We start from the raw sequence: 27,727 nt of genomic DNA, 5'->3' as shown, positions 1-27,727 counted from the left end.
TGGATCAGCAGATGCCTGCTAGGAAACATTGACTGACAGCTTTATATTCATATGAGTAAAGGTTGTCAGATGAGAAGTTAATTCACTCAGTGTGGCACTCTGTCCCCCTCTACTGGTGCCTGGCCACACACAGGGGTTCACGAGTCTGTTACAGTCTTGGCTAACAGATCTTTCAGCTCAGGCAGTAGAGGCTCATGTGTTTAGATCTAGCAGTCCCAAATTCAACCCTGCCGCCAATGACCGATCCAGGGACATGGTGTTAAATAAGCTCAGTAGGGCCTATACTTCCTAAATGGAATTGTTATGCACAGGAGCTGTATTGGGCAAAAAGAGGTTATTTAGATTATTAGTTGAGTTCAACTGGAAATTTAGATTTGGGGCTTATGATGAAATCCTCTCCCAAACTGAATTATTGCCTTCAAAGAAAACAGAACTGACGGAATGACAGAAATACAGAAAAGGAGTTCTTTAGCCTCCTGCAGAGTTCCTGCTGTCTTCTATAACAGGCTTTTACCCAACATGGCTCTCATTTAGAAGAGAGAATGGCTTATCTTTTTAGCCAACAAGTAGAGTCTTTCTTGGCTTCGCTGCCAGCACACTAACAGATGTTAGTTAACTGTATAACTGTTGCAAGATGGTAAGATGGTGTTGTCGTTACAGTTTTTTCCCTGTTATAGGCACAGAGATAACTCTCGGAAATTCTTCTCCAGCATCTGGAGGTTGTAAGTCATCAACTAACTGAACTCAGCAAGTGTGACTGGCTTGGCTGGTATCAAAGAATAACAGAAGCTGGAGATAAGAGAGACTTATTATGTTATCTAATGTGTGTCACCTTTCCAATGCACAGTTGTTACCTATTATGTTTGTACTGATGTATTTGTTGATTTCAATTTCAATTTTCATAGCAGTAGAGAGAGGACATATTTTGGTCATATGAAAGTCTGATGAACAGCTGCTAAAAAAGTACCCTACTGGTAGGTCAGTATAAACGATCTAATCCATCAGGAACAATCAAGCCATCATATCAGTTAACTGTTCTTGTAAAACACAAGTGTCTCTGAACTCAAAATACTGAGTCACCACTAACAGTGTATGAGATATAATTCCATCCCCTAATACCTCAACAAAAAAACAATCAAATCTTACATTAACCTTTGAGTACACTGTCCTTACATTAGCTTGAGGATTGGATTTTCAAAATGTCTTAAAGGAGTAGGATGCCCATTTCAAAGTCCCAGGTAACATTTTCAAAATTGACTTAGAGTCCTACGTTCTTAAGTCATCTTAACAAAACTTCCTTCTTATTTAAGTGTTGACAGGTCAGAATCTGACCTCAATTATACCTGTGTAAATCTTTCTGTGGAGTTACTCAAGATTTACATCAATAACTCAGTAGATTCTTCTTTCTTTTAAGGAAATTTTGAATGCTACAGTTCATAAACAATGGAAAAACAGGTCTAAAATGCCCAATCAGGTAAAACTACAATTAGCTGTAAGCCTGGCATGTTTATTTCCTGAATATGAATTCATAACCATGTTGTGCCATTTAAAAATCTCAAATGCACATTGGGTCAAATGGCCTTTTCCTAATGCTAAAGTAACCAGAGATACTTAGAGCAAGCTTTCAAGATTGCAGAGCAATGCAGATAACAGAAGAATATAAGTTAGCACACTGTGGGAAATAGGCAGCAGTCTATCGTACGTACCTGTTACGGAGCTGGAAGGAGACATAGTCTTGGAAGTGGTCACTGTGACACTGGCTGTTGATTGTATGGTTGTTGTGGGTTTTGAGGTGGTGGTTAATATAGTTGTCAGGTTGGTGGTGGTGGTGGTTGTCAGGTTGTTGTTGGTGGTGGTGGTCTGGGTGGCGGTTGTTTTGGTAGAACCTATAAACAGTGTACAATAATGATATCACATGGAAAATTATATTTAAAAAAAGAAGATGCTAATTGTGAATGAAACTGCAGCTTTTGATTAACACTATTTTGAAAGAGTCCCTATGTCAAAAATAGCTATTTTTGCTCCTTTACAAAACTGTCCCTTCAGAAAGGAGGAATCACATTAATCACTTTGGGTGTTGTTCTGCTCCCACAGGCACCTATGCTCCAGCACGTTGTTATCGGGTCTCAGAGGCCACCTACCCACGTGCATTTCCTAAACTGCTAGTCCCCAGTGCTGACCTCCAGAAGTGGGTGACAGGACCCTCTGCTGTGTAATCTGCTCTGTCCTGTGCCTAGCTAGAGCCCACATTTGGAAGTTCATTATGCATGATGCATTTCTTCATCCTGCTTTTTCTTTACTTGAGCTCAGAGCCATAACAGAAGAGAGGTGGGTTTGACTTCTGCAAATTGTTAGCAACAATTGTTCACTTTCATCTGTGTCCCATTAACATCTGAATTCCAAAGCGCTTGTGAATTCAATTATGCTCATGTCCATTAGGTGAGAATATTGTAAATACAAACATTATGGTTGTAAGCCCCCTCCACACCCAAAAAGAGGAAAAATTCTGATCAATTTCACAAGTGTACTTCAGAGACTCTGCTGAATTCAATAGAATTAATTTGTATTTACAATGATCTAAATGCGATAGGAATCTGGCCTTGAAAAACAATTTTACTATAAAATACCAGTATATTTATATTGCTCCAATTAAAGTCTATGGCAAAATTCCAACAGGCTTCAGCGATTATTCCTAAATTCGTAAGTTCCTCTTGAAGATGATACCACTCTACTTACATAGCAGGTGTGTCAAACCCTGTTTATATACAGAGATTTCTGTGCCCAACCCTACTCCTAATTATGACCTCAATTTAGGAAGGTAACCCCAATCAGGAAAGCCCTTAAGCACATGCTTTACTGCTGAAGTTACGCAGGTGCTTAAGTGCTTTCATGATTCAGGGCTTTGTGCAAGTGTTTGCAGGACAGAGCTTTTAGAGTTTTCAACATGACAAATCTTAATTAATCATAGAACCATAGGACTGGAAGGGACCTCGAGAGGTCATCTAGTCCAGTCCCCTGCACTCATGGCAGGACTAAGTATTACCTAGAACAGGGGTTGGCAACCTTTCAGAAGTGGTGTGTCGAGTCTTCATTTATTCACTCTATGTTAAGGTTTTGCGTGCCAGTAATACATTTTAACGTTTCTAGAAGATCTCTTTCTCTAAGTCTATAATATATAACTAAACTATTGTTGTATGTAAAGTAAATAAGGTTTTAAAAATGTTTAATAAGCTTCATTTAAAATTAAATTAAAATGCAGAGCCCCCCAGACCGGTGGCCAGGACCCGGGCAGTGCGAGTGCCACTGAAAATCAGCTCACGTGCCGCCTTTGGCGCATGTGCCATAGGTTGCCTACCCCTGGTCTAGAGCAGTGGTTCTCAACCTATTTACCATTGTGGGCCACATATGCAGCTCTCTGTGTTATGTGGGCCACATCCACACAATATATATACTGCCTGTACAGCTACCAAAAAGGTTTAGCATTTGCTATATGACAGCAATACGATATACATCTTTCATTTCAACGCTGGCAAATGTCTACCCAGAGCATTTTAAATCAGCAAAATGAGTCAAAACATTAACTGTTAAAATCAATTCATTTCCTGTAAGGGTCGCATTGCTTCGTGTATTACCACCCCCACTTCTGTGGGGCTTCTGGCAGCGTGGCTGTGCTGAGCACCCGGAGAGCACAGTTGCAGAGCCTGCTTGCAAAGATGGGGAACCCTGCTTGATGCAGGGTACCCTACAGCCAGGGACTCTCCTCCATATACCCAGCCCCCTCCACCCAGAGGCTGCCCTCAGCCAAGTAATACCACCCCATCACCCAACCCCAGCATCCAGACCCCACCAACACTGGGCTGGCACACATACCTGCCCTGTAGAGCCAGGGTGCCCTGTCCAGGGCAAAATGCCCCCCTTCATAGGGGTTGCCCCCTCCAGCATCCCGTCCCCCACCCAGGGACACCCAGCCTCCCCAAGGACTGCCCCTCAGCTCTCCACCCCCTCATTTAGGGATTGTGCACCAATATCTAGCCCCCCATTCAGGGACTGCTGCCAGCCACTAGTCCTACACCTAGAGTCTGTCCCCCATGACCCAGCTGCACCCTCTTCCTGTGATCTTAGCCCCCTGCATCCTCCTCCCAGCTCCACAGCTCCCCGCCCCCTCCTCCCTACACCCCCGCGATCACTGTTCTCCTACCTCGGCAGCAGGTAGCTCAGCCATGCAGCCTGCCCGCTCCTGCTGTCCTAGGGCTGGGGAGCCTACTCCAGCCGATGTCATTGAACCCACGATTCTGCAGGGTGTGAGAGCGCTGGCCATGCTAATATTGTTACGCCCAACCCTGCCAGGATGGGGGGCTGATGCCACTGGGCCTGATCCTGCATCTCCGCATTTTTACACCCTCTCCGCCAGCTCTGCACCTGGGGCAGGTGCCCCTCATGCCCCACCCTAGTTTCAGCCCTGATGATGTCACATGAGCTGCAGCTGTGTGCTGATTGGGCTGTAAGTGGGTCATGGGTTGAGAACCACTGATCTAGATCATCCCTGACAGGTGTTTGTCTAACCTACTCTTAAAATCTCCAATGACAGAGATTCCACAACCTCCCTAGGCAATTTATTCCAGTGCTTAACTATCCTGATAGGAAGTTTGTCCTAATATTCAATCTAAACCGCCCTGGCTGTAATTTAAGTACATTGCTTTTTGTCTTCTCCTCAGTGGTTAAAGAGAACAATTTTTCTCCCTCCTCCTTGCAACAACTTTTTATGTACTTGAAAACTGTTACCATGTTCCACAATTTTTTCAATCTTCCCTCAAACATCATGTTTTCTAGGCCTTTAATCATTTTTGTTGCTCTTCTCCGGACTCTCTCCAATTTGTCTACATCTTTCCCGAAATGTGGCACACAGAACCAGACACAATACTCCACTCGAGGCCTAATCAGTGCAGAGTAGAGTGGAATAACTACTTGTTGTGTCTTGCTTACAACACTCCTGCTAATACATCCCAGAATGATCTTTGCTTTTTTGCAAAAGTGATACACTATTGACTCATATTTAGCTTGTGATCCACTATAACCCTCAGATCCCTTTCCACAGTACTCCTTCCTAGGCAGTCATTTCCCATTTTGTATGTTGCAATTGATTGTCCCTTCCTAAGTGGAGTACTTTGCATTTGTCCTTATTGAATTTCATCCTATTTACTTCAGACCATTTCTCCAGTTTGTCCAGATAATTTTGAATGTTAATCCTATCCTCCAAAGCACTTGCAACCCCTCCCAGCTTGGTATCATCTAGAAACTTTTTAAGTGTACTCTCTATGCCATTATCTAAAACATTCATGAAGATATTGAACCAAACCAATCTCAGAACTGATCCCTGCGGGACTCCATTTGATATGCCCTTCCAGCTTGACTGTGAACCACTGATAACTACTCTGTGGGAATGGTTTTCCAACCAGTTATGCACCCACCTTATAGAAGCTCCATCTAGGTTGCATCTCCCTAGTTTGTTTATGAGGTCATGCGAGACAGTATCAAAAGCCTTATCAAAGTCAAGAGATACCATATCTGCCACTTCCCCTTATCCACAAGGCTTGTTTTTTGTATCACTTCTGAAACCACAGCACAAAAGAATACCTATCGGATATATATTAGACCCAGGATTCCACTCCTTGTTCAGCACCATATTACTTCTTACCGAATGTCATTCTTACAGAGAAGTTTTATTTAAAACTTGAGAAGCCACATTTTGATTTTAGGAATGAGGTTCTCCCAAAGATTGAGTAGCACTGCTTCAAATGCAGCTGAGAACAAGAAAAAGAATTGAGAGGTTGCAGTACAGATCTACCAGACTGTGAAATAAACTTTAAAGGGGAAGTGGTAGAAACCTTACTCCTTGAGAAATTTAAAACTGGACTCATCAAAATGTTAGAAAATATATGGTAGAGAACACTACACCATCCCCATAATAAATAAGATGTATCACTCTCCTTTGATACTGTGAGATGGCACATCATATCCCTCATATGCAGTTCAAAGGCAACATTCATTCAGATTAAAAATATCTGGCGCTGTTCCATTCATGTGCTTACCTTGTAGCAATTAGGAAATTCAGCTCCTCTCTGAAGCATGTGTAAAACACATTAAGTAAAATACAGAACACATTTTAAAAATGATATGCAAACCCTCCAAATGGCACAATCATCTGTAAATCTCAGAACAGCCCTTACCATAGGTAGTATTTAAGATTTCACTTAGGGCTTAAACCTGCAGGGGAGGGGACAAGGGTTGACAAAAAGTAGTGCTGAGCTACCAGAAGGGTTGCTGAGCTTTGTTCCTTATAATCCAGTACAGTGGAGTAAACTGGGATGAGGCTCATACTGCTGGTAGGTGGACTGGCAAGGACCACTGTTTCCAGTGTAAGCTATGAGATAGATACCTTTGGGACCCTCAGACTTTTTGGTCACCAGCTGGCTCTGGTCTTTGGTCACCGGCTGGCTCTGCTGGTCTTGTTTTTGAAGAGAAGGTCTTAAACACACTCGACAGAGCCACAACTACTGGGTGGTAGCATGATTAAAACAACTGGTGACAACACACACTTGCATTCACTGGATTGTCACCCATGCCCTTTCTCCTTGCCACATTACACCCTGGGCTCTGACAGTTGAGCTCGGTTCTTACCCAGCTCTTATATAATACTTTTCATCATCAAATCCCAAAGCACCTTACAAATGAAGGCAGTATCATTATCCCCATTTTTCAGATGGGGAAACTGAGGCATGGGGCAGGAAAGTGATTTGCTCAAGGTCACCCAGCAGGCCAGTGGCAGAGCCAGGAACAGATCCCAGGTCTCCAGAATCCTAGTCCAGTGCTCTCTCCACTACATGCCTCCAGATACTTACATGGCCTCCATTGCCATAGTATCTGGATGATACTCTGAATTTATCCTCATAACACATCTGTATGGTACAGAAGTTGCACTGTCCAAATTTTACAGATGTGAAACCAAGGCACTGGTTGGAAATTGACTTGCCCGTGGCTACACAGGCAATCTGTCACAGAGCCAGAATTTAATGTAGATCTTGAGTCAAAATCCAGAGTCAAACAAAAGCCCATCATTACCAGTAATAGATGGTCTGCAGAGCAAATTATCCCCTGATGACAACTACACCTGCTTTCATATCATCAGTCTAAAGAGTGCACGGATGCCACTGAAACTGGAGGCTATAGGCATGAGTCTATAGTGCTTACACAATACAGCCAGCAACAAATTCAGTCTGGCTATAAGCAAGGTAACTCTTCCCTCTGAATCAGTACAGACCCAATGCCCTAACCCAGTGATGGGGACACTATGCTTCTGAAGGTCCTGCCTTGTAAATGAGATGTGTCCAACTGTGGTCATTGAGGAGTGATATAAGGCAATAGTCTTCAATGTGGCTACCTAAATTTTGCCTAAATTCCCCCCGAAGGTATAACTGGCTACAATATTCTTCAGCTCATGACCTGATGTTCCTATGCAACAATAAATAACGGTGATGTCTCCCCCATAGATGTCTGAATTTCAGTGGTGGGTGAAGTGATTCTTGTGTTTTAAAAGTGTGCTGAAGTCATTTGGAATAAAAAATAAAACAATATAAAGGATGGATTTCTTATACTAATGCATGTCAGTTAACGATATTCACTGTACTTTTCACCACAGAGAAAACAGAAATGGAACATATTACTGATGGCAGTTATTCAGTCATGAAAAAGACAAAATTAACATACATTCCAAATTTTAAAATTATTCAACCATTTTCTTGAAACTTGGTTTATTCCTTGGATTTCAGTGAGATCCAAAGATACAAAAGAGAGCAACTCTGAACTTTGTAGCTCCAGTCATTTGAGTAGTCACTGTACAAAATGTTTAATCAGAACATATAGAGGGAAGCATGTAAGATTTTTCCTCCCCCCGATTAAAAACTCAAAAATAACTCAGCTGTTTCTATTCAGTGTTCCCCCACCCACACACAAGATATTTGTTTGAGAAAATCATGAGCAACTGAAGGAGGCACATATAGAAGCTAGAGACCAATCTAGACTATAGTGTGCTCAACTTGCGGCCATTCTAGCAATACCATATGCTCTTTCACCTCCAAGATAATGAATCCTGTCATGAAATCACAGATTAATCCAAATCAGTAGGTGGTTAAACCAATCAAATATTACATAAACAAAAATAGAAAATCATAGCACTATTTATATGTAATTTAAAGGGCACAATATATAAACACTAACCAGATCAACTGTAGGATTTTTTTACAACAGCTAACTTAGTAATGATTAAGAACTTGACTGCACTGTTAAAAAGCTTAAAAAGTGTAATTAAAAAGGGTTATCACACAATTTAAAAGTTTAACTCACCCAATGTAGTCGTGCGAGTGACATTTATAGCTAAAAGGAAGAAAAAATAAATAATTCCAAGAATGCTTAGACATAAAAATCAAGGGTTTTTTGGTATTAAAATGCATTACAAAACCGCAGTTACCTATTGCTTACATCTTGTTTTGACTTGCAGATGGCAGAGTGCCTGGCTGCAGCGCCTTCTGCCACATAATTAATCCATGGTGAAACACTGGTTTAGAATCTACACTTGATGTCTTTGTGCAAGTCCCATTAACAGAAATTGGAGCTCTGGGTGTGTCCTAATGTCCTGATCCAACGCTCACTGAATGAATAGAAGGACTCCCACGGACTCCGATGGGCTTTGGATCAGGTGCTAAGGGAAGAAAATACCCCCCAGATGCTGATTTTAATTCAATACCCACAAATAAACCTCTCCCCAACACATGCCGCCACCTCAACTACTCCACTCTGGCTATGTCTCCTATACGATGTGCAGGCTGCACTCTTGAACCCCAACTCTGGGGAGAGCAAGACGATGCTGGCTGGCAATGCAGATTGTCCTTCTTTGAAAGAGCCATGTAGCTCCTTTTCAAATGAATGACCTCTTTACTGAATTCTGGGGTTGAACTGGAGCAGTGTCTCCTAACTGGCTCCTTGTTACATGAAGGTTTCAGATATCCACCTAGAAAGATCTTCCGACATGGAGAATTGTATCAAACATCAATGCTAACTGCTCTCCTACTCCAAAAGATAAAACCTGAACAAAACAGGAGTCTATTCAAAAACAAGGAAAATCCCAGTGAAAGGGTTTCAAGTCTTAGGTTTTTATTTTTAAAATGTCCATCACTTCCAAACAGACTGTGTAGTAATATATATATATATATATATATATATATATATATATATATATATATATNAGTGTGTAGTAATATATATATATATATATATATATATATATATATATATATATATATATGGTTCTGTGGGTCTGCTCATGGCCCAGGAACTCTATTTATCTATCTGTGTAATCCTATAGATATATACACCTCTACCTCGATATAACGCTGTACTCTGAAGCCAAAAAATCTTACCGCATTATAGGTGAAACCGCATTACATTGAACTTGCTTTGATCCACCGGAGTGCGCAGCTCCGCCCCCCCGGAGCACTGCTTTACCACGTTATATCCAAATTCGTGTTATATCAGGTCACGTTATATCGATGTAGAGGAGTACATGATTACACATGTGGTTCCTAGGCAATGAGCAGACACACTGAACCACGATATACAAACCTTGAGTCACCCCCAAAAACGTCTTTGCTCTCTTATTCAAAGGGATTTTGATAAAGTTCCTCAGCACGTTTGCACTCGCAGTCCCATTCTGAACTATCTTTTTTTTCTTATTGTACTAAGACTATAGTGCTCAGTGACACAGTAAGCCTTTTCTTTACAGAAAAGAGGTATATTTTCTATACACCGGCCTCTTGCAGTTTATTTAGTTTCAATAATTTCCAACATGAAGGGTGAGCTTTTCACAGGCACAAAAAGGAATTAGTGAAAGCCAGTGTGAGCTGGGCACCCAATTCCTCTTTTGTGTCTTTGAAGAAGAAAAAAAAAAAAAATCTTACCCTTCATATTTTACCAGCCAATCCAAGATGAAAGAACATCAGATAGCAACAGAAGAAAAACATCTGTCCTTTTATCTTTCTACTTCGCCTATTAATTTTCCCCTAGAAGACCAGCTGTACTCGGATATGCATAATGCTAAACATACCTAGATTGCATTATTTCATATTTATTACTTAAAAAGGGAAAACTAATAATGCAATTAAATGTCATATGTTTTTGTGTTATTTTTAAAAGATAAATCACAATTCTTATGCTGGTATGAGCATGATAAATTACCTGTGTTTAAAGATATACTGGACACTTTCAGTCAAATATTTAGGGTGCATAAAGAAGGCATCAGTTCCGAATACTAATTTTTAGTGCATATTCCGACTCACCACAAGTGTAAAAAGATCTAGTGTCACATCCAAATGCATCCATAATTTTACGCACCACAGTATGGCATGTTTAACGATTATCACTGTGATTGCCTCTTAAAATAAAACAAATCCTATTTTCTCTAGAGGAAACGGGATTCTTCTACTTACTGCTAACAAATAGAGAAATTTTTCACCAATACTGTAAAAAACTTTTTCTAGCAAAAAACTAAACGACAAGATTTGGAGTTGAATCACTAATTAATTCAGGCAAGTTCTATGGCCTATGTTATGCAGGAGGTCAGACTAGAGGATGACAGTGGTCCCTTCTGTCCTTAAAATTGACGAATCTGTTTCAAATGGGTGTGTGTGTTAGGGCAGGTCTACACTATGGGGCTCAGTTGACCTAAGTTATGCAACTCCAGCTATGTGAATAACGTATCTGGTGTCGACGTAGCTTAGGTCGACCTTTTGCAGTGTCTACACCATGTTGGGTCAATGGGAGAAACTCTCCCATCAACTTACCTTATGCTTCTCGTTTCGGTGGAGTACCAGAGTTGCCGGGAGAGCGATCGGCAGTCGATTTAGCGGGTCTTCACTAGACCTGCTAAATCGACCCCCAATGGATTGATTGTCACGCATCGATCCCCCGTGGAGACATGCCCTTAAAGTTTACTTATATTGTAAGCTGTTTAAGCAGAAACAGTCTTTTTGTTAGGTTTGTACAGTGCTTAGCACAATGGGACTTCGGCCTTTACTTGCTACCACAATACAAATAATAATAAAGCTAGTACCTCTACAGGAAACCTGGATTTAAGAACCATCTTCAGTGTGAACACAATCCACATTTGACAATGGTTTAAAATGTGACATCAAATTCTGTTGAGGACAGGGTAACTGTAAAATACTAATCTCTCTGTTCCCTCTTTCATTCATGCCTATGCTTGCATGCCTGAGTAGGGACTCTGCAAACAGTTAAATTAAGACGTGCACCATTTCCACCGCTACCCAAGGCTACCAGGCTTTGGTAAGATTATGTTCTGTTTTTTTTTTGTACCCACTATTGAATCCTTAAGTCAAAATGCTAACGGCTATTGAGAGTGCAGATGGAGTTTCGTCTGTATGAATCACCACATTCTTCAGGGCAATATTCAAGACCCAACAGGAATTTCTAGGAATGAGCCAAGTGAGAATGTTCACAGCCCACTGGCTCACCTCCCTGATTGCTGCAGGTCTCCAGGCTACTTGGTAATCACCAAAACCCACAGAAATAGGAGTACTGGGTACTTATTAACTGATGTAGAAGTAGCTCTTACCAAAGATATAGCAACCACTTGATTTACACAGAGCACTCTGAGGCAGAGACTGTTTTTTTGTTCCATGTTTGTACAGCACCTCACTCGTGAAGGTGTCCTGGTCCATGACTGGGCCCCTACATGCTACTGCAATCCAAATAATAAACAAGTAGTATTCTACTTGTGATATTAAAGCAAATAATACGTTACAAAATAGACATGAGTGGAAGAAACTAGATTTCCTTCTCTTCCCTCTTTCAAGTGGGAAATTTCAGAGGGCCATGACAACGGATTATTTTCTAATGCTTGTTCAACACACACTGGGCAGTGGTATGACGTGCTAGCTCTCAACCAACCTTTTACTGACATGGTGAAACATGTCTGTGCCAAGCTCCCACAAGAAACAACTTTTGAGTTTCTCAGTTCTCTTGCCATGATTTGTTCTCTTTTAATAATGTCACATTGCAACAACCCGAGGCTGGAATGTTGCAAATCAAATTAGATGGATAATTTGTTTTAGTAGTAGATTAAAAATTGCATAGAAAATTCATATCTTCAGCCCTGCTAAGGATGGAGCAGGGGTCTAGGGTAGGGGAGCATAGTTTTACAGGGTTCTACGTCTACAGCTCCCACACATTAATTATACACATTGACTTCTTTCACCATAATACACCTGGCAATATGAACCCTCTTGCTCCCTCTAATGGTAGAGCATTAAAGTCTGAATAACTTGTATTATAAATAAGGATTTGGAGGCTTTCAAGTATTAAGGCTCTTTCCCCAAGGAATGGGGGACGGAAACTGGTGGCATATCTTTAATAGAGTGACTCGCTCTTACTGCCAATATCTTGTTTGAACTGCAGTGTTGTGACATAAGCTCCAAGGAGACAGAGCACATTTCCATGGCACAGCTACCCTGGAGCCTCATCCAAACAGAAATTCCTCTCTCTTTCCCTGCCCCATGACACATGGATTCCCACCTGTTGGTTACATTCACAGGATACTACAGAGCAGGAAAATTCAAACAAATATCCACTCCTTGCATGGCAGCCTATTCACTGTTCTACTGCACTAAAATGGAGTGTGTTTGCTAAAGTTCAGAACGACCAAGAAGAAAATTAATCAAGGAGCTTTAGATTTTGCTTTCTTGACTCTTCTCTTCCTATGGCATTGGGGAGCTCATGGCTTGTGGCCAGCAAGTTACCTGGAATGGTGTCACCTTTCATTTTACCAATAAAATAAAAATCTATCTTGGGAGGTCTCTTAGTGGTGCCATCCCATTGCAGAAAATGTTAATACCTCCATAAAATGCACTGTTTCAATCGCGGTCTATGGAGTGTTGTCTAATTTTTCTGTTTGGGTATTTTTGGTGCTTGCCTATATAGTACCAGCAGGAAAAGGGTTATCAGACACTTACCACTTGCTGAAGTATTTGAAGTGGATTGTGTGATTGTGGTTGGAATGGATGTATTTGTAGTCCCTTCAAAGAAAAAAGAAAATAGTGAAAGAATGAACTCGTCTAGCATTAAAAACAAGCCACTTTTGCACAATCATAATGTATTGCAATTGAATGAGCAAGTCCCAAGGGCATGCACATCTTTTCTTCATGACATCCAACTGCAGGCCACAACTAGGGTCAGGGCAGAAAGCACAGTCACACAAAGGGTGGGTCTTGTCCTATTGCAGGCAATGACAATTTTGCCATTGATTTCCCTTTCAGCAGGATCAGGGCCACATTCCTTAAGTCCAGTGATCCCTGTCCTTCCTGGGTTGGAGCCCTGCTCACCTGCCTTTTTACTAATTGCCTCCCCCTTCTCCCTTCACTTCATGGTCTGTCACAGCTGCTGCATGTGGCCACATTCTGACTGCCCGGGTCTGGATTTTTGCATTTTGGATTTTTCCCTGTTTCCCCTCCCTCAACCCCCCAGTTTTGCTTATGAGTATTTTGGTTTTGTTTTCTCTCATGGCCCCCCATCACATTCTCTCCTCTCCTGCATTTGATTTAGACCACGCCTACAGTAAAAATAGTAATGTTAATTAGGGGTGTGATTTTTAATGACATTTCTATATTAGCAAAAGCCTTAGTGTAAACAGTTATACTGGCATAAAAGAGTTTGTGCAATTACCATAGAGTTTATTTTGCTCAGGGAACTGGTATAGTTTATTACTTTTTGGCCATCAGAAGCTGAGTCTACATTGGAAAAGTTTGCTGAGATAGCAGTGCAAACCTTTTCTGATGCAGATTAGGTCTTACATCTCCATTTTCTCCTTACCTTCCTAGTCCCATTTTTAAAATTGATTTATTGTTTGTAGTACTGTAGCATCTAGGAGCCCTAGTAATGGATCAGGACCCCACTGTGCTAGGCACTATACAAACACAGAACAATAAGACAGTCCTATTCTTTCAGTTTTTCTCTTCCTCTCTCCCAACTTTCTCTGCTAACCCCTTCTCTTCAGTTCTCCCGCTCTCTATATGATCTTTCCCATGGTCTCTCCAGCCCCCACTGTGGTGTGTTCCCTCTCCAGTCCTTATATCTTAATGGGGCTGTTACTCCCCATCTATGTTTGGGGCTGTTCCTTCCCTACCTTTCCCGACACCAGTTTTGGGCTGTCCCCCTCTCCTCATTTAAGGATCTCTGAAGTTGTGGCTACCACATGTTTTTTCTCTCTTCTCCCATGTTGCTGGTGTTACCCAACCACTGCCCTCCACCTCCTTCCATAATGATTGTAGTGAGAGAGCATATTGTAAAGAGCTGCCTAGGGGGGAGGGAGGGCTAGAGGTGGCAGGAGCAGGACAGAGAACCAAACATGTCCCCCTTAAAAGATCCTGATGTTCCTAAGGTTTGGAATCTCTGCTCTAAACCTCTCCCTTCCAAGTGATTCTGTAACAGCTGCACACAGGCAATTAGCATGTTAAGGTTTAAAAACAGATTAAGTAAATTACACACAAGCAAGCCTATGAACATGCACACACAGTTTGCTGTGTAATTTTCATAAGACTGACTTCCAGGCATCCTGTTTGGCACATACAGAGCAATAAACAATGCTACAAAAATGCCACATGGGTATCTAATACTCAGAAAAATGATATTAGTTACTTGTCTAGTCTATGGCATTTGAGAAATAGTGTGTGATCATTAATAATTAAACATACAGGGCCTGATTAGTCTTTTGGCTACAATGATTTTATACTTGTGTAATTCCACTGACATTAGTGAAACCACCCCTCACTATCACAAGCCCTGTACTGGGGGGGCCGAGGAATGGGTGAGTGTGCATGCTCACTTGTGGAATTTCTTGATTTCTGAGTGCTTAACCTGTGCCACCTCGGTGCAATGTTCTGACATGGGCTACATGCCCATGCATGGGAGTGAGAATCACTGACACCACCCTACATTGCCTGCCTGGAACATGGACCTGGGAGAGCCACTGTAACTAGAGTAGGTGGGTAGGGAGTGGTTGGGAAGAGCAAGGAAGCAGAGCCTTGGCTACACCGCCCTCCTTGTTGGCCAGCAATAAATTACAGCAGCAAGGAAACAGGGGAGGAACTGATTTTAGGGTGTGCCTCTGAGTCAAAATGCTGTGTGGGGTGGTGCAGCACATACACCACCCATTAGGGTGGATAAAAGTCAATGCTCTTAAAAAAAAAACAAAAAAACAAAAAAACCAAACAAGCCATGAATTTTATTTAATTTGTATTTTTTAAATTTAAATTAAATACAGGTTTATTTAAAAACAATTTATTTAACATTATCTTCAAGTTAACAACTTACGTTAAGGCTTACATTTATTATAATCTATTCACATTATTTAATTAAATAAAAAAGAAAATTAAGCAGTAAACTACACTCCTGTTTATCCAGAACCCTATTATCCAAACCTCTGCATTATCTGAACCCCTTCCTGGTCCCCCAACATGAGACACATGCTATCGAGAGCATGCATCTCATGCTGGGGGACCAGCAAGGGATAGAGATAACATGGATGTTCGGATAATAGAGCAGAGATCCCTGTCCAGGATTGCAAGGAGGAGCAGGACAATGAGTCCCTGGCCACAGCATGGCTCCTGCCCTCTCAATTATCTAAACTCCCAATTAGTCAAATGAAATCCGTGATCCCCATGCTACTCGGATAATTGGCAATATACTGTACACGTTTGCTGCCAAGTTTTACAGGAAGTCAGACCACTGAATCGGTGGAAGTCACTGGCTAAGCACCTGGAACCAGGATCTGTTGATGTGCTAAAACCAGCTTTTGACTGCAGTAGCCTCGTCTAAAGTGCGGAGAGAATATTTTCTTCATTTCAGTTTATTTAACCAGTTCTGTTCAATGACTAGTTCAGTCAAAGTTAAGAAACCAAGTACTCAGGAAAGTTAAGACAAATCAACTAGCGCTGTGAAGTTAATGAGCATAAATTAAATCCTAAAGAGGATTAAGCTTCACGAACTAAAACCAGTTCTGAATCAGAGCACCCACACAAGAGTTTAACTCACTTTAACTTCAAAGCTTTCATTGATTCGTTTTAACTTTTCTGAGCCTCTTCTCTGCAGCAGGGTCAGCCTAGTGCTAGTACATGGGCTACATACAACTGTTAAGAGAAAAGAGGTGAGAGAAAACAGACATGCATGCAATAGAAACTACTAAATTTGCACAAGTGACTTGGAGACTTGTGGTTACTGATTTTTGTGACTTAGCAAGAAAACAAGCACAATAGAAGAGATCAGTGATTCTGCATGGGAAAACATACTGTTTATTACTCTGACAAGGATAGTTTAGTTCTGATTATATATATAAAACAATATATCATAAAATATAAGTCAATGTCCTGTAATCTACTTCAGAAATACAATACAGCCTTAGTAATAATGAAACCTCCATTCTTACTTCCCAGTAAAGATCTCAGAATGATCAGGCTTGCAAATCAGTGAGGTGAACTAGCTCCCACTGTATTTTAAACCTAAGGTGCCCCTACAGAGTGCAGTGTAGCAAGAGACTTTGATATTATGATGGGACTGATGTAATGGGTAGAATACTTGTTTACAATAACAGTGAAATTTCCCAGACTGGTAACGTTAACAGCAGCATGGGAACAGAGTTAAAAAATTTTCCCCTAGAAAGGACCCAATCCTGCAGTTCTTACTCAGAGTATAAGGGGGTGGGGAGTTCGCCTGAGAGGCCAGAAGGATCAAGCTTCTCTTCCCCTGGCAGTCCAAAGAATGGATTTTAATTCTGTTAAAAGTTAATTTATTGCAATGGTTTGTGTCTCAGCTAATGTAATAACCACAATTTATAAGTTCTAGTGATGATATTTTATATGCGAATTCAATCGTGCTTTTTGAATGACCTACTTTTAATTCTGTTAAAAGTGTATGCATTATCTGATCGACCAGCTATTTTATCAGTCACTCTTCTGTTTCCCTTTGCTAGTGTCATCTGTAGATACATCTTGAAACATGACTGTTTGTGGTCTGCTCTGCTGAAGTGGATCAGCTGTATCAAGCTGGCTTAGCCTGAACGAAAGCACGTTTCCTGTGGGGATCTAAGATGGTGTCTGTCATGATGATTTATTCCCGTCTCCTGAAAACACTTGTGGTCTATACCACATGCAGTGTCAAATCTCTGATACCAGCTAAATTGGATAGACCAGAAACAAAAACTTTCATACACAGAGAATCAGTCAGTTGTTCCAGTTTTATGTGGAAAGGGTCTCAGAGTCATTTCCAACGGCTATTTCTATGAGTGTATTGATGAAATTGAGTGTGATAGCGTATATATCAGGGGTTGGCAACGTTTGGCACGCGGCTTGCCAGGCTAAGCACCCTAGCGGGCCAGGCCAGTTTATTTACCTGCTGACCCGGCAGGTTCGGCCGATCGCAGCCCCCACTCGCCGCGGTTCACCGTCCCGAGCCAATGGGGGTGGCGGGAAGTGGCGCGGGCGAAGGATGTGCTGGCCGCGGCTTCCCGCCACCCCCATTGGCCCAGGACGGCAAACCACGGTGAGTGGGGGCCGCGATCGGCCGAATCTGCCGCGTCAGCAGGTAAATAAACTGCTTACCCTGGCGAGCTGCGTGCCAAACGTAGCCAACCCCTGGTATATATAGAAAGTGGGTGTGTTAAACCTATGCATAACTAGAGGGTTGTGCACTTTGTTGCTTCTGTAGGCTAAGCTCACAGCACACGCCTGGCTCCTGGCATTCTTCCATCCCCGTCACAACCTCCCTGTGTGTCAATCTGCCATCCCCCTCTATTTCAGGGACTCCCTGTAACCCCAACACCTCTCCCTTATACAGTAGAATTTTAGAGTTACAAACACCAGAGTTTCAAAATGACCAAGCAATCAACCATCCACCTCATTTGGAACCGGAAGTACGCAACAGCAGAGAGAGACACAGCAAATACAGTATAGTACTTTGTTAAACATAAGCTACTAAAAAATAAAGGGAAAGTTTTAAAAAAGATTTGATAGGTAAGGAAACAGTTTCTGTGTTTGTTTCATTTAAATTAAGACAGTTAAAAGTAGCATTTTTCTTCTGCACAGTAAAGTTTCAAAGCTGCATTAAGTCAATGTTCAACTGTAAACTTTTGAAAGAACAACCATAACATTTTGTTCAGAGTTATGAACAACCTCCACTCCCGAGGTTTTTTTGTAACTCTGAGGTTCTACTGTACCACAGGGTCTGGTAGACAGACAGACAAAATGCAACGGAATTGCTTTGCTGGGCCAAAAAGGTCTGAGATACGCAGTTCTGTCACTTGCATAAAACAAAGAGGAGCAAAATTTACAATGTATTTTATTCTGCATATTAAAAAAGGCCCTGATCCTAAACTGTGACAGCCGCTATCTTGGCTGATACATGGGGATTGAACCTAGGACTTCGAGTTACAAGCATGAGCTGCTCAAACTAAGGCCTGGTCTACACTGGGGGTGGGAGCGTTGATCTAAGTTACGCAACTTCAGCTACGTGAATAACCTAGCTGAAGTTGATGTACTTAGATCAACTCACCATGGTGAGTCGACTGCTGCTACTCCCCCATCGACTCTGCCTGCGCCTCTCGCGGTGGTGGAGTACAGAAGTTGACGGGAGAGCGCTCAGGGTCGATTTATCATGTCTAGACTAGACACCATAAATCGACCCCTGCTGGATCGATCACTGCCTGCCGATCCGGCAGGTAGCGTAGACATACCTTGAGAGTGAGCTAAAGCTATGCAGTTGGGGCTATAATAGACTCCTTTCCACTTCAGATCACTCATCAGCACTTTGTGATAGAAGTTATGATTGAAATGATGACTGAAGGACTACTCCTGCGCTTAAAGTTAAGCATATATAGAAGTGTTTGCAGGATCAGGGTGAAAGTCTGTAGGCGTAATCCAAGTGTTGTATAGAGCTTGTGCTATATGTAATCTCACACTATGGGTAGTGAGGATGAAGTTAGCTTTCATCAGAATCCCAATCTAACTTTACCAAAACTAAAGCAATTGGTAGGAGAGACAATGGACAAGGTAGGCTAGGTTCAGCCCTGAGTCACTCAACTTCTACCAACATAACTCAGAATGCAAGGACCTGGTGCTCCAAAGTCTAACCAGAACAACTTTGGATACTGTGACACCATGTAACAACAGAAAAAAAAGATATATTAGAATTGGAAAAGGTACAGAGAAGGACAACAAAAATGATTAGGGGCATGGAACAGCTTCTGTATGAAAAGAGATTTAAAAGACTGGGACTTTTCAGCTTGGAAAAAAAGAAGACTAAGAGGCGATATGATAGAAGTCAATAAAATCTTTACTGGTGTGGAGAAAGTGAGTAATGAAGTGCTATTCACTCCTTCCCCTAACACAAGAACCAGAGGACACCCAATGAAATTAATAGGCAACAGGTTTAAAACAAACTAAAGAAAGTGCTTCACACAACACACAGTCAACCTGTGGAACTTGTTGCCAGGGAATGATGTGAAGGTTAAAACTATAACAAGGTTAAAAAAAGTAATAGATAAGTTCATGGATGACAGGTCCATCAATGGCTATTAGTCAAGAAGGTCAGGGATGCAACCCCATGTGCTGGGTGTCCCTAGCCTCTGTTTGCCAGAAGCTGGGAGTGGATAACAGGGGATGGATCACTAGGTAATCGCTGCGACGTTGTGCAGTCTATATGGTTTTATAAAAACATAATAAGAAGTGAATATAATGTAACTGGAATTTGCTTCATGCAAAAGGTCTCTTGTAAGGTATCATTACAAAGCTTATAATCTACTGAGTGTGATCATCCCATTTGTATAAATGTACCACTCTTGTAACTAAAACTAGAAATATGAAATATAACTCTGAGGGCCTATTGTAATTATGTAAAGTGTGGGCCATTAATGATGGCTTGGAATCTTGATGACTCCCATTAACAAGGACCATTGTCTGCAGATGGCTGTGTTTACCTGTTAGTCTTCCTGTATATGTGTGGGCTGGCAAGTGGGCAATGAAGTCTTACAGTGACATGTGATCATGTCACCTGAACTGGATTCCATCTTTAATCTGGTGCTTTTCCAGTGAGGGGGGGTGGTGGAAACCCAGAGGGACAAAGAGTTCCCGTCTTATGCAAAAGATATATAAAGGGGTGGAAGAGAACAAAGGGAGAGAGGAGCCATCATGAAGAATCCCCTAGCTATCACCTGAGCTGGAACAAGAGCTGTACCAGGGGAAAGAATTGTGCCCAGGCCTGGAAGGTGTCCAGTCTGAGAAAAACTTACTGAAGCATCTCTGAGGGTGAGATTATCTGTATTCAGTTTGATTAGACATAGATTTGCGCATTTTATTTTATTTTGCTTGGTGACTTACTTTGGTCTGTCTGTTACTATTTGGAACCACTTAAATCCTATTTTCTGTATTTAATAAAATCACTTTTTATTTAGTAATTTATTCAGAGTATGTATTAATACCTGGGAGCAAACAACTGTGCATATCTCTCTATCAGTGTTATAGAGTGCGAACAATTTATGAGTTTGTCCTGCATAAGCTTTATACAGGGTAAAACGGATTTATCTGCGTTTAGACCCCATTGGGAGTTGGGCATCTGAGTGCTAAAGACAAGCACAATTCTGGGAGCTGTTTTCAGGTAAACTTGCAGCTTTGGGGCAAGTGATTCAGACCCTGGGTTGGTGTTGCAGCAGACTGGAGTGTCTGGCTCAGCAAGACAGGGTGCCGGAGTCCTGAGCTGGCAGGGAAAACAGGAGCAGGGGTAGTCTTTTGCACATCGGGTGGCAGCTCCCAAGGGGGTTTCTGTGATCCAACCCATCACAATCGCCCTGTTGTGTTCATTCCCTCTGAAGCACCTGGCACTAGCCACTGTCAGAAGACAAGATACTAGGATAGCTGGACCACTGGTCTGACTCAGTATGGCCGCTCTTATGTATAAAAATATTGAGGGGAGGGGGGACACCTATTTCTCACTCCCATGTAGAGATAAAGAAAGGAAAGGTGGTAGTGACCACTCTGGGGCCCTGAGCTCCCAAGTTGAGACTCCACGATCACAGGAGTGATCACAGGGCTTGGTACCAGCAACTCATGAGCAAGTGCACATGTCCATATGTCAAGCACAGCATTATACTGTAGGGGTATGTGGCTGGTATTGCCAATATTGAACATTTATAATGTGTCAATGTCCAGTTATCTATCTTTGGATGTACGGTGGATGAGGACACAAACACAGAGTAGAGTTTTGTCTGATATAACTTAACTCTGCATTTCCACTTTTTTGTTTTTAAATGTAACCATACCTCTGAATCTCTGGGATTTCACACATTCATGAATTGATTTTTTAATTTTTAAACCATAATTTTCTAATAAAGCTTTCCCTTAAATATTTGATGCATATTCATAACTTAGTAGCAAATTAAAAAAACAACAACCCACTATCAACTTGAAATTACAATTCTGTCTGAAAATTTTGTACCCACTATAGTTACACCTATTTCTCTCTATTTTCTCCTAGCTCATTTACTTTGTGTATTTGACAACATTTTGAGTGTCAGTTTCACACTTTCCAGTGTATTGTCAATTACTGAATCATTTTCATCCTTGCTGAAATAGACAAACATCAACAAGGGAGCAGAAAAACCCTCAACATTTTTTAATAGAATTTAGTTTTTTAAAAAGTCAGAACATAATATTTAAGGGGTACTCTATTAGCAACTGGCCATGTTTTAAAATTACTTAATATAAAAATACCCCTTTAAATTGAGAGTGTCTTGGAACAGAACTTGTAATTTCATCACTATATCATACTAACGGCTTGATCCCAAGCCCACTGAAGTCATCTGAATCTTTCCAATGTCTTTAGATCAGCTCTAACAGCTTATTTTCTACAGTCAGTGAAGCACAGCTCATAAATATCACATTTCTCAAAAAAGAAAATGCTACTTTACAGTGCCTGGAAAATACAGATAATAAAAACAGAATTATCTTCTTACAACATTTAACCAATATTTGCCAGTCAGCTTGCTTACCAGGGTCTTGTATTGGTTTACAAAGACAAACCATGCTGTTCCTTACATAAAACAGAACCTCCTGCAGTGTTTCATTGTATGACAGGGTCATAATGCATTAAACAAGACAATAGACAGGATACAGCATATGTTCCTTCAAAAGAGCATTTTTTTATCCAAGGGAGAGTGGTTTTCTACTGAAACTGAGACTTTAAAGCTTGTCACGTTCCTCCACCTGCTTTTTGAATTCTATTTTTCACTGCAGGTTCACCAAAGTAAACTCAGTGTAAAATCTTTTACTAACTGTGTATCTGTAACCTGAGAAACAACTCAGGATTACTAGACTAAATGATATTTCACTTTAGTTTCTGATGTCAGGTTGCTTCTTTGCAGATTATTTTGGTTACTTATTTAAACAAAATTGTTGTGTTTGTGTGGGACTCCTTGAAAGTAATTTTTCTGGCATTCTGTCTAGCTTTTTACAGTCATCCTTGCGGTTTGAGTGTTTTCAGATGGTCATCAGTGTGGACTAAATCTGGTACCTTCACCGCTTGAGTTAAAGAACTCATCTGATGCGAGAAAGCAGCAATCTGTATTCTTGACAGATCAGCCACTAAAAGGAAACATTATCATAAGCACCAGATCAGTGCATGACAAAAAGGGGCCCTTCCTTGCATTAAAGAGTAATCCCACAACAGCAGAAAGAGCAGCAGATACCAGACTTGCCATAAATGTAGCACTGCCTTAAGGCATTTGCTGACCTTCAGCTGGGATCAGGAAAACTATTTCCCCCCCTCTCCCAATTTATGACACTATACTACACAACTGGCCAGGAGTATTATGGCTGCCTCCTCTCCTTTCTCTGACATCTAGTGTAGGCCCCTAGGACAGTTCACCAGAAGGACCTTGATCTATGTGCCTTGTTCCATTGTTCCTGTTGCTTCTATCAGCTATGGTTTTGGTTGTACTGATCTCATATATAAGTATCATCTCTCCCTATTTTGTATCCAGATATATTAGTATTTTTCTTTGTTGAAGGGAAGAGGGGATAGTGGAATTCAAAGTTGAACAAGAAAAAGTAAATCTAGGGGAATTGTTGCCTTTTCTGCTTTCTTGCAATGTACAAGAAGGTTTATGAGGATGAGAAGGGGGGGAGGGCTCTACTTGTTTTTTCATTTTAGAAGTATCAAGAATACCAAGTCTTGTCTTCCCTAGTTTGTTGGAGGTCTCCTTTAGAGGAATCAGAGTTATGGATTGGGAGCTTTCAGCTATAAATTGAAGGGGTTAGGAGTTGATTCTTTAACAAGCGATTGGAAGAGAAAGGTCTTTTGTTAGACAATTGAATCAAATGCATCTTAAAAGAAACCAAAAAGAAAGTTTTAAACACTGTAATTAAGAGGGGAAGTGATTTTTATTCGGTCATGTTTCACTTCCTTGGTATCTGTGAAATCAAAGCCTACTAGTCATCCACAGGATCCTCCAAGAAAAACTGGGAAGATCTGACCTGAATTTCCATTGTAAAGAAAGCAGCAGACTTTAAAAAAAAAAAAAAAAAAAAAACAAACCACATACTTTGGGCCTTTTTATACATCAAAACCAATTTTCTTTTCCTTTGCAAGCCACCCTTAAAACAGATAGATGCCTATTCTCTCCAATATAATAATTTTTTGGTCTGGTTTTCTGAGATTTTGCTTCTTCACTAACCCAATGACTAATGAAATTTTATTTTGATTTCAATTCCTACCCTAGATAAACATGTTAAATTATGAGATTATTTCTGCAATCTCAGTGCCATGGTCCAGATTTTATTAGGAAAAAAGTTTACAATGTAACCAAACAGTAAACATGATAAACCAAAGGTAAACTGTGTGTTTGAAATGAGGGTCATTTTGGAAGTGTGCACAACAGATTCTCAGACTCTGTACTTGGCAAACCTGGTCCACTCCCTACATCCCTCCCTAAGGGAGGGAAACTTATATTGGGACATAGCTTGGCATGTCATCACTTACAGGGTGGATAAGATGTACACAACTAAGCCAATAAATATGATACCATTGCTCAGTAATTGCAGATCACAAACCTTTCTGCACACTGTAAAACTGTAATCCTGATTGCAAAGTGTGATTCTGACATAAAGTAGCCATTTACGGATTAGATTAGATTCAGGGGGTCTCAAACTTTTTTTTAATGATGACCCCTTTCACATCGCAAGCCTCTGAGTGCGATCCCCATAATAAAATTAAACACCCTTTTAAATATATGTAACATTATAAATGCTGGAGGCAAGCAGGGTTTGGTGTGGAAGTTGATAGCTCACAACCCCCTGAGGGGTCCTGACCCCCCACTTTGAGAACCCCTGGATTAGATCATCCTAGAAGGGTGAAAAGCATCTTTTGCAAGTGTCTTTGAAAGGCACAACACATTTCTGCTAGACCTGTATTTGATCCCTTATCTTAAAAAGCCCTAGTGCAAAACAAACGAAGATGATGACTGCTCTACTTAGAGACTAACACCCCGATTAGTATCCCTGAGGTATCCCTGAGGTACGGAAACATGCTTTTATAAGCCTGCATGACCAGCAGCTCCCAGGACTCTCATGAAAGCGGGATTTACATCTCACCAAGCTATGGAATTAAAAGACAGTTCTTAACTGGGACCTCAGGACAGCGATACCTGAACAGCAGCGTGGCAATTGTGCCAGGGCAATACACTAGATTTCTTAGCAACCGGCCCCTGGCATCTCTGACACAGTTTAGAAAGAACAGGAGTACTTGTGGCACCTTAGAGACTAACAAATTTATTAGAGCATAAGCTTTCGTGGACTACAGCCCACTTCTTCGGATGCATTTGTTAGTCTCTAAGGTGCCACAAGTACTCCTGTTCTTTTTGCGGATACAGACTAACACGGCTGCTACTCTGAAACAGTTTAGAAAGGCAGCAAGCCGGTCCCTGGTATAAAAAAGGTGGAGAAACACTGAGCTAGGTGACCTAAGTCCACTTCCAATGTCCGGGCAGCCCCGACAAGGAGCACTCGCCAGCCCGCTAGGTCTCCCCTGTGATTTGCTCTGCCAGGGGCCCTTCACCCATGTGGGAGGGGAGCGCCGGTCAGAGGCCAGGGGCCGGATCGGGTCCCCACTTGGGGCAAGGCGCAGGCACACAGGGCAAAGCCTTTTCTGGGCGCCCCATTACCCACGGCTCTGACTTACCGGACGCGGAGAGACAGGCGGCGGCGAGCAGCAGCAGCGCCGCAGCGTGCACAGGGCTGGCAGCCCCCGCGGAGAGTCTCATGGTCCCGGGAGGAAATGGGAGGCTTTGCCCCGTGTCTAGCCCGAGACACCCCCAGGGCAGGAGGCGAGGGCCGAGCGCTGCTGCTACCTAGACCCTGGCCGGCTGCGCCCTCCCCAGCTCCGCGCCTCTCTGGAGCGGCCAGGCGGAGAGCAGGGCCCCGGGGCAGGGAGCTCACGTGGAGGGGCGGAGCGGGCTGTAGCGGCGGCTTCCTTTGCGGCAGGGGGAGGAGGAAGCTGCTCCGCCCTAGCGGTTCCCTCCCGGCAGGGCCGTCCTTACCCACGGGCCGCTGCGTGGGGCACCAAGTTTCCTAGTGTCCCGCACAGCTCCGGCTCCTCGCCAGCCCCGCCCCCGCTCCCCGGAAGATTGCAACCAGGCCCGACCCTGCACTCACCGCAGGGTAAGTGGAGCGACCCGGCCCCAGCCAGCTCCGCTCCCCTGGCTCGGGGGAACTATCCCCCTGCACTCGCCGGTGGCGCGGCTGGGAGCCCGGGGAGCGGAGCAGGGTGGGGCCGGGTCATAGAATCATAGAATCATAGAATATCAGAGTTGGAAGGGACCTCAAGAGGTCATCTAGTCCAACCCCCTGCTCAAAGCAGGACCAATTCCCAGCTAAATCATCCCAGCCAGGGCTTTGTCAAGCCGGGCCTTAAAAACCTCCAAGGAAGGAGACTCCACCACCTCCCTAGGTAACGCATTCCAGTGTTTCACCACCCTCCTAGTGAAATAGTTTTTCCTGATATCCAACCTGGACCTCCCCCACTGCAACTTGAGACCATTGCTCCTTGTTCTGTCATCTGCCACCACTGAGAACAGCCGAGCTCCATCCTCTTTGGAACCCCCCTTCAGGTAGTTGAAGGCTGCTATCAAATCCCCCCTCATTCTTCTCTTCTGGAGACTAAACAATCCCAGTTCTCTCAGCCTCTCCTCATAAGTCATGTGCTCCAGACCCCTAATCATTTTTGTTGCCTTCCGCTGGACTCTTTCCAATTTTTCCACATCCTTCTTGTAGTGTGGGGCCCAAAACTGGACACAGTATTCCAGATGAGGCCTCACCAATGTCGAATAAAGGGGAACGATCACGTTCCTCGATCTGCTGGCAATGCCCCTACTTATACAGCCCAAAATGCCGTTAGCCTTCTTGGCAACAAGAGCACACTGTTGACTCATATCCAGCTTCTCGTCCACTGTGACCCCTAGGTCCTTTTCAGCAGAACTGCTACCTAGCCATTCGGTCCCTAGTCTGTAGCAGTGCATGGGATTCTTCCGTCCTAAGTGCAGGACTCTGCACTTGTCCTTGTTGAACCTCATCAGGTTTTTTTCTGCCCAATCCTCTAATTTGTCTAGGTCCCTCTGTATCCGATCCCTACCCTCTAGTGTATCTACCACGCCTCCTAGTTTAGTGTCATCTGCAAACTTGCTGAGAGTGCAGTCCACACCATCCTCCAGATCATTAATAAAGATATTAAACAAAACCGGCCCCAGGACCGACCCTTGGGGCACTCCACTTGAAACCGGCTGCCAACTAGACATGGAGCCATTGATCACTACCCGTTGAGCCCGACGATCTAGCCAGCTTTCTATCCACCTTACAGTCCATTCATCCAGCCCATACTTCTTTAACTTGGTGGCAAGAATACTGTGGGAGACCGTATCAAAAGCTTTGCTAAAGTCAAGAAATAACACATCCACTGCTTTCCCCTCATCCACAGAGCCAGTTATCTCATCATAGAAGGCAATTAGGTTAGTCAGGCACGACTTCCCCTTCGTGAATCCATGCTGACTGTTCCTGATCACTTTCCTCTCCTCTAAATGTTTCATAATTGATTCCTTGAGGACCTGCTCCATAATTTTTCCAGGGACTGAGGTGAGGCTGACTGGCCTGTAGTTCCCCGGATCCTCCTTCTTCCCTTTTTTAAAGATGGGCACTACATTAGCCTTTTTCCAGTCATCTGGGACCTCCCCCGATCGCCATGAGTTTTCAAAAATAATGGCTAATGGCTCTGCAATCTCACCCACCAACTCCTTTAGCACCCTCGGATGCAGCGCATCCGGCCCCATGGACTTGTGCACGTCCAGTTTTTCTAAATAGTCCCGAACCACTTCTTTCTCCACAGAGGGCTGGTCACCTTCTCCCCATGCTGTACTGCCCAGTGCAGCAATCTGGGAGCTGACCTTGTGCGTGAAGACAGAGGCAAAAAAATCATTGAGTACATTAGCTTTTTCCACATCGTCGGTCACTAGGTTGCCTCCCTCATTCAGTAAGGGGCCCACACTTTCCTTGATTTTCTTCTTGTTGCTAACATA

The 27,727-nt window shown here is 42.6% G+C and overlaps 1 protein-coding gene across 1 annotated transcript in view; it reads right to left on the bottom strand.

Annotated features, from left to right (window-relative positions):
• TMEM123 (transmembrane protein 123) overlaps nt 1-25,803 on the bottom strand; it is a 32,259-nt gene extending 6,456 nt beyond the window's left edge. The window contains exons 1-4 of the mRNA XM_034758883.1: nt 25,342-25,803; nt 13,080-13,142; nt 8,401-8,430; nt 1,707-1,886 (exon numbers count right to left, since the gene is read on the bottom strand). Of these exons, the coding sequence (XP_034614774.1) occupies nt 1,707-1,886; nt 8,401-8,430; nt 13,080-13,142; nt 25,342-25,423 (355 nt within the window). The 5' untranslated portion in view covers nt 25,424-25,803. The remainder of the gene's footprint in view (nt 1-1,706; nt 1,887-8,400; nt 8,431-13,079; nt 13,143-25,341) is intronic.
• Between the last annotated feature and the right edge of the window lie 1,924 nt (nt 25,804-27,727).

This window comes from Trachemys scripta, chromosome 1 (assembly GCF_013100865.1).
Source record: "Trachemys scripta elegans isolate TJP31775 chromosome 1, CAS_Tse_1.0, whole genome shotgun sequence".
Taxonomy (NCBI): Eukaryota; Metazoa; Chordata; order Testudines; family Emydidae; genus Trachemys; species Trachemys scripta.
The sequence above is the reverse complement of the archived record's forward strand: the minus strand, read 5'-3'. Positions and strand labels throughout refer to the sequence as shown.